This window comes from Zeus faber, assembly GCF_960531495.2.
Source record: "Zeus faber genome assembly, chromosome: 15".
Classification (NCBI taxonomy): domain Eukaryota; kingdom Metazoa; phylum Chordata; class Actinopteri; order Zeiformes; family Zeidae; genus Zeus; species Zeus faber.
In genome coordinates this window covers 13,244,754-13,252,317 of record NC_137194.1, presented here as the reverse complement: position 1 = coordinate 13,252,317, position 7,564 = coordinate 13,244,754, and the positions used below count along the sequence as shown (strand labels likewise).

General features: G+C 41.1%; 1 protein-coding gene across 1 annotated transcript in view; it reads left to right on the top strand.

The window, feature by feature from the left end:
• LOC307241773 (neuron navigator 1-like) overlaps positions 1 to 7,439 on the top strand; it is an 83,900-nt gene extending 76,461 nt beyond the window's left edge. Inside the window, exons 22-29 of the mRNA XM_080015997.1 lie at positions 816 to 987; positions 1,618 to 1,895; positions 1,984 to 2,135; positions 2,747 to 2,818; positions 2,932 to 3,146; positions 3,583 to 3,701; positions 3,962 to 4,153; positions 4,564 to 7,439. Coding sequence (XP_079872123.1) covers positions 816 to 987; positions 1,618 to 1,895; positions 1,984 to 2,135; positions 2,747 to 2,818; positions 2,932 to 3,146; positions 3,583 to 3,701; positions 3,962 to 4,153; positions 4,564 to 4,659 — 1,296 coding nt within the window. The 3' untranslated portion in view covers positions 4,660 to 7,439. The remainder of the gene's footprint in view (positions 1 to 815; positions 988 to 1,617; positions 1,896 to 1,983; positions 2,136 to 2,746; positions 2,819 to 2,931; positions 3,147 to 3,582; positions 3,702 to 3,961; positions 4,154 to 4,563) is intronic.
• Positions 7,440 to 7,564: the final 125 nt, after the last annotated feature.

Here is a 7,564-nt window from a genome sequence, read left to right as displayed (position 1 = left end):
GGTTGTGTTTTGTACAAATGGGCGCTACATTTAAGGGGACCAATTATGCCGCTTTTCAACAAGTTTATATAGGTCTCTGAGGTCCCAAAAACATGTTTTTTATTTTTTTTTGCTGAAAGTACCACTCAGATTATGCATTCTAGTCATTCTAACATGCCTCTAACCCATCCTGTTCCAGCACGGTCTGTTTAGTGGGTGGCGGCACCCTCCTGAGGCCCCTAGTTCTGTGAGCCAATATAGTTGTCTTATTTCACACTTTGTGTGTTAGTAGGCCCCTCAGAGACCCAAATGTATGTGCACAAGCTCTGAAAAAGTGAGTTTCTCTTAATAGCGCCCCTATAAAACACATGAAACTAACAGTAGCACAGAACTCTGATCATATCATACAAGAACTATAAGAAAGAGTCATCATGTCGTGCAAGAACTAAATAAATAACTGAGGTTCTGTTTGTGTCTGCGTAAAAAATATTTAATGATCTAAGTATTGGGTTGGGGAAGAGGGAGCATTCCACACACACACACACACACACACACAAACACACACACACGTTGCATGACTGCAATGCAATGGCAGCTTCTGCTAGCAGATGGCAGTGTTGAGCCAGGAGTTTGAAACGTTTTGAAACATTTCTAAGTAATTGGTGTGAACATTTCAAAGTTTCAAACTTGCCATCCCCAGACAGAATAATAGTATAAAGACAGTGTATTCTGTTTTATCTCCGATTTATTCACCTGTGTGACCCTGGTTACTATCTTATCTTATCTTCTCTCATCTTATCTTATCTTCCTGCTTATTTCTTTCTTATCTTCCTCAGGACTACCTGACCCAGGTGGACCCCGCCTCCAGCCTCGGTCTGTCGTGTGATTCGCTGCTCAGCTACCAGCTGACCCAGGGCGGGAGGAGGCTGATTGGAGGGGACAAGCCCTCAGCCTCCCCGGCTCATTGCCTCGGCAACAGCCCGGCTCGCATCCTCATCACCTTGAAAGGTCAGTGAGCGAAAGCAGAGCCAGGAAGCATCTGGTTTGATCGGTCGGCTGAATTGGGCCAATATTTGCGCATTTTGAGATAATCGGCTTCGGCCGATGCCTGCGCTCCCAAGGTAGATAGACAAAAGATGTGTTTTTTGTGTTTTTCTATACATATCCGTTCTGAATATTTCAATTACAGTCTCCCCGTTGCTTTCCGTTGCTATGGGACTTAATTTGGTAAAAAATATGTATTTTTTGTGTAAATACTTTTTGTGAATTATAAATCCTGCACTTGGGGGAGTGGTGACATTCTTCGTTTCTCGACCAGACTTTAATATGGCGCTGTTTATTATTGTTGATTATTATTGACTATTGATTATTATTTTTTATCGTTTATAACGATTTACTTTTTTGATGACCAGTGGACATTTATTTTGTTGATAAAACATGTTTTTTTAATAAGTGCACTGCAGAGACAATGCAGACAATAACGTTAGTGTTAAATTCATGTTCATTTCAGTTCAGCAGGTTTGTGTCTCATTTGTTATTATTATTAAATTGTTGTATTTTTTCAAATGCAAAAAAAAAACAACGACATGGATTCCCACTTTAACATATTTACTTATATTTATTCTATTTTCGCCCCAGGTCTCCGGGAGAATTGTGTGGACTCCCTGGTGTTTGAGACCCTGATCCCCAAGCCCATGATGCAGCACTACATCAGCCTACTGCTAAAGCACCGGCGCCTGGTCCTGTCGGGTCCCAGTGGGACCGGTAAGTCCTACCTGGCCCAGCGCCTGGCCCAGTACTTGCTACAACGCAGCCGGCGTCCCAGCTCCGGCCACGACCACGACCAGGATCAGGACTCCTCGCCGTCGGGCCACAGCACCGCCGCCACCTTCAACATGCACCACCAGTCCAACAAGGTGACTGCCAGTCAATGTCATTTTTTTGTTTTTGTTTTTTGTTTTCAATTTAAGAAAATGATTTAACCTCCGGTCTTTGTTTGAACAGGATCTGCAGCTGTATCTGTCCAACTTGGCCAATCAGATAGACCGGGAGAGTGGAGCCGAGCTGCCATTGGTCATTATCCTGGATGACATCAGCGACGCCACGGCCGTCAGTGAACTGGTCAACGGAGCGCTGACATGCAAGTATCACAAATGGTAACTACTTTCCTACCTACCTACCTACCTACCAACTTACATACCTGCCTTCATGCCTACCTACCTACTTACATACCTTACTAACTGCATATCTACCTACTCACATACCTGCCTACCTACATGACTACCTACATATCTACCTACTTACATACCTGTCTTCATGCCTACCTACCTACTTACATGCCTGCCTTCATGCCTACCTACCTACTTACATACCTGTCTTCATGTCTACCTACCTACTTACATATTTTACCTGTCTTCATGCCTACCTACCTACTTACATACCTGTCTTCATGCCTACCTACCTACTTACATACCTGTCTTCATGCCTACCTACCTACTTACATGCCTGTCTTCATGCCTACCTACCTACTTACATACCTGTCTTCATGCCTACCTACCTACTTACATACTGTACCTGTCTTCATGTCTACCTACCTACTTACATACTGTACCTGTCTTCATGTCTACCTACCTACTTACATACCCGCCCACATGACTACCTAGCTACCTACTTACATACCCGGCCACATGACTACCTAGCTACCTACTTACAGTACCCGCATGTATACCTGCCTACCAACCCATGTTTTGTTGTGGATTTTTTCCAGTCCTTACATCATCGGAACGACTAATCAACACTTAAAGATGACCTCTAACAACGGACTCCATCTTAGTTTCAGGTAAGCACAGTGTGTTTTGAATTCATGACTCACATTTATTATGTAGTACATTAAGGTAAAGGAGTTAAAAACACAGTTTATGACCAGCACTCTCTCTCTGTGTTCCACCTCAGGATGGTGATGTTCTCCAACAACGTGGAGCCCGCCAACGGCTTCCTGGTGCGGTACCTGCATAGGAAGGCGGTGGAGGGCCAGAGGAAGGAGCAGGGCCTGGGGGCAACAGGAGGGCAAGATCAGGCCCTGCTGGGGGTCCTGGACTGGCTCCCCCAACTCTGGTACCACCTCCACACCTTCCTGGAGAAGCACAGCACTTCAGACTTCCTCATCGGTGAGGAAGGGGTTAAAAACGGGTGGTTAAGAGGTTAAGTGACACTGGGAGTTTGATAACAATAATAATAACAATAATAATAATAATAATAATAATAATAATAATAATAATAATAGTGAGTGAAGTTGATTTGTATATTACTACAAAGGAAATCCGATTTTTTTTATCGGCAGTTATTTGATTTTTTCATATTTTATTGAATTTTATGTTTTATTTTTACTTTTTAATTGTATTTTATTGTTTTTATTTTATTTTCATTGTTTTTATAGAAAAATATAATACAAAGAAGAATACAATTAAATACAATAAAATAGAAAATCAATACAAAATAATACAATGAAAAAAATGAATTTCACATTGTGGGCAATCAAAATAAAGTGTGCAAAGTGACCTACAACTTCAAACTAAACTAAACCTAACATCACGGCCGCCGCAGGTCCTTGCTTCTTCCTGTCGTGTCCGGTGACGGTGATGGAGTTCAGACCGTGGTTCATCGACCTGTGGAACCATTCCATCATCCCATACCTGCAGGAGGGGGCCAAGGACGGCATCAAGGTACACACACACACACACACACACACACACACACACACACACACACACACACACACACACTGAAAAATAAACATTTTTTTCATATCCTTGTATTGCAGTCATTGGATCAACTTCAAAAATGGTTTGAGTTTGATAAAAACCTTAATTAGTTTTTGGTTTTCCAAACTTAAAAAATGTGCTTGAATAAATATATATTTGACACACAGTTTAGAGTAATTTTCCTGTTTTAAAATAGTTCAATTGTACCCTCCTCCTCCCAGGTCCACGGGCAGAAGGCGGTGTGGGAGGACCCTGTGGAGTGGGTGCGTGGGACCCTGCCATGGCCCGACGCCCAGCAGGACCAGTCCAGGCTGTTCCACCTCCCTCCCCCCACCGTGGGACCGCACAGCGACGACAAGAGACCCCCGAAAAACACCCCCCCTCCTCCCAGCACGCTTGAGGCCGACCCCCTGGTGAGAGACTCAGTGGTCCTTATAAATGTCAGAAATTCAGCTTAGATATTAGTCATTAAATATTTAATCGTAAAAAAAATACATTTAGACTTTTTAGAATTTTTAGGTTGGAGTTACTTTTAAAGTCATTTTTCCTTAAAAGTCATTATAAGTCCTAATCTTTTAATACTAAAGCTAAATATCAGACTATTTCAATTACTTTTTAAGGACCCTTGTTGAGACCCAAGGGGTCTTAAAAAAAGGCCTTAAAAAAACTTAAATGAATACAGGGCATATGGTTTTAACAGGGTTTGTACTTACAGAAAAAAGGCCGCTCATCGTTACCCCTATTTAAAATAAATTGTACTGTATGCGTGTAACCAGTGATTTAATTGAAAATGTCTCCATCTTTGGCGTCCCCCGCTGGTCAGATGGCGATGCTGCTGAAGCTCCAGGAATCCGCCAATTACATTGAGTCACCGGAGAGGGACTGCAGCCTGGACCCCAGTCTGCAGACCACACTCTGAGGACAGAACAGGAGTTTAAATGACATTTCATCTCAACAAGCTTCCACTCCATCACCTTCTATCACGAAACTTGGAACTGAAAGACTCAATGAGGAGCTTGATGAACACCTACGGACTAAATTATGGACGCACAGAACAGATATTGGATTCCCTTCCATGGGGGGGAAAAAAACTATAAAACTGCTCTCTAATGTCTTGCCGGAAAAGATATTGATTTGTTTTGTTTCTTTGTTGTCTTAAGTCTTTTTTTTTTTTTGTTTGTTTGTTTTTCCTGAATGTGGATTCTCAGAATTTTCAGCTGCATGGGCAAGCAGAAGAGTATGATGCTGGATTGATCTCTTTACCTCATCGATCAAGTCCCATCCTTTCTCTATTTCTATTCCCACTGCCATAACATTCATTTAAAAATGGTGCTGACCAAATTGATTTTATATATAAAATGGGATAATTATTGCCCATTATTTCCCCCCTCCCCCCATAAAAAGACAAAGGAAATTCACTGAACTGCAAGAAATGCACTTTATGTTCAATTTGAATGCAATATATTCAAATCAATTAGTTCCTTATTATATCCACTAGGTGGCAGCATTTACTAACATCTGCCGCACGGCTCTCCTAATGTACATTTTAATAATCAAATGTGCTTGTTGAATACCACACATTCATATACGAGTGTAAAAAAACACACAAGAATAATTCCACTTTTAGCCCTTACATTTAATACTTTAATCAAAGGCATCAGATATCACAAGTTTTGGAAGTGTCTATAGTAGCCTATACGAATGACCTGCATGGGTGAAATGGAAATGAAAAAAAATAATAACTTTAAAAGTGGATCTGTAAAGACTGCACAGTTTATCAATGTATGAGTATGAAATTGTCGGTGATTTTATTCTGGGAAACTAGAAATGTCCATGAAAATATGAAGTGTTAACTCCAGGCAGACTGCCGAGGTCACACCGGCAGGAGACATTTGCTAAGTATCTGCATTTTTGGGTGGTGTAAGCCCAACATGACATATTGTTATTATTATTATTATTATTATTATTATTATTATTATTATTATTATACAGACATTGAATTTATCTTGTCTACCAACACAGCCTACACCACTTCTGGCTCAATGCTTGCTTATGTCCTGTACCTAAAGTATCGGACATTGCATTAAAAAAACAACAACAACATATAAATCCTCATGTGATAAATAAATGCGGAGGACGTGACTTTTAAGATCTTTTTTTAATAGTCGGATTTTTTGCTGTTCACCTTGAGCAGATTATTTATATACGGTTTATCACACCTTTTCTTCACATCACATGCGACAAATTGAAAAATGAAAACCAGTCAAAGTCTGTTTTGGTTTTTTTAAACCGCTGATTGATCTTCCATCATCATCATCATCATCATCATCATCATCATCATAATGGATGCATAGTAACTCCCGTCCATCAGGGCAGAGTTATGTGTTATGTGATTGTGAACCGCATTATAATATTTCGGATTTTCACACAACTTAACAATTGTTATTTTGCTGTGGCAAGGTGTATACATTCTTTATTTAATCTTATTTATGACTGGATCTCCTCTCCCATATTGAGCTCTCATCTGCATATAGTTGCCCCCCCCCCCCCCCCCCTGTAAAGGGGTTGATTAGGTTGAGGATTAAGATTCTATAACTTCTCAGCTCTGTAACCACCACCACCACCATCCCCAAATTACCTCAGACTGCCATATTCAATATTGAAGTACAGAAAACCCTCTACCTTCCAAAACAAAGGGTGCTAGCGTAGATCAAGTGGAGCCCTGCTGCCTCAGACTATCTGTGCCTAAAAAAAAAACTCCTGTTGGCCTGAAAGTTGAAAGCCCATTGGCTGTTTTGAAAGGAGGACATGTTGTTGTTGTTGTTGTCGTCATCGTCGTCGTCGTCGTCGTCGTCGTTGTTGTTGTTTTTTTTAAGGAGAAGGACATCCCATCATCTGACCTTCCCTTTGATGTCACTTTAATGATGTCCGTTTGAAGACCAGGTTCACCAGGGCCTTGTGGGCGAGCAGTGGACACTGGACAGTGGACACTGGACACTGGGCGGCCATGGTAGTTACGGTGGAGTGTCTATAATGTGTGCGTATCATTGTACAATCTACAATAGAAACGATTGAATTGTATTAATGTTCGCTGGCTGGGCTGTGATCTAACCATGATATCAATCGACGCGTGGCGTGTGGACATGGATTTGGTATTTTTAAGGAGTCGCCTGGAAGGGCAAGTAATGAAACCCTGGTCTCAACGTGAGAGTCGCCTGGAGATGCAGGATAATGTCCAAGCGGGCATTGTCCCCAGTGTATTCCCAAAGTGTTGTCTTTATTGGACCTACCATTCTTTACCTTATCACAGGGGTTGGGTTGGGGAATTTTTAATGACTGGATATCTCTTTCTTTCCCCATGTTGTTTTCTAACGGAGCCGTTGTTTGAGTTTTTTATGCAATCCTTTGTAAAGCTTTCTTCTTTCTATTTTGTACAGGACATCACTATTGTAAACACTGTATATAGTCAGCGCGTCTGCGACAACAATCACTAAAGTTAAGTATAGAGATCTAAGAAAAACAAAAGTGTGACCCCCCCCCCCCCCCCCAAAAAAAAGGCTATTTTGTCTTTCTTTTTTTTAATTATTATTATTATTTGTTGGTCGTCTTCCTCAAGGGGCTAAAATGGATTTGATGGCATGTCTATAACCACAGCAAATCCCATATGTCTAATATTGCTCTACGGACACTCAATAAATCCATGACGATTTTCACATCGATCTGCTTCTTGGGTGATGTTTTTGTCTTTGTTTATTTTTTTGGTTGTTATTTGTTTGTTTTTTTTGTCTGTTCAGCGGACACGCATTTACAATTTGTGGCCACTA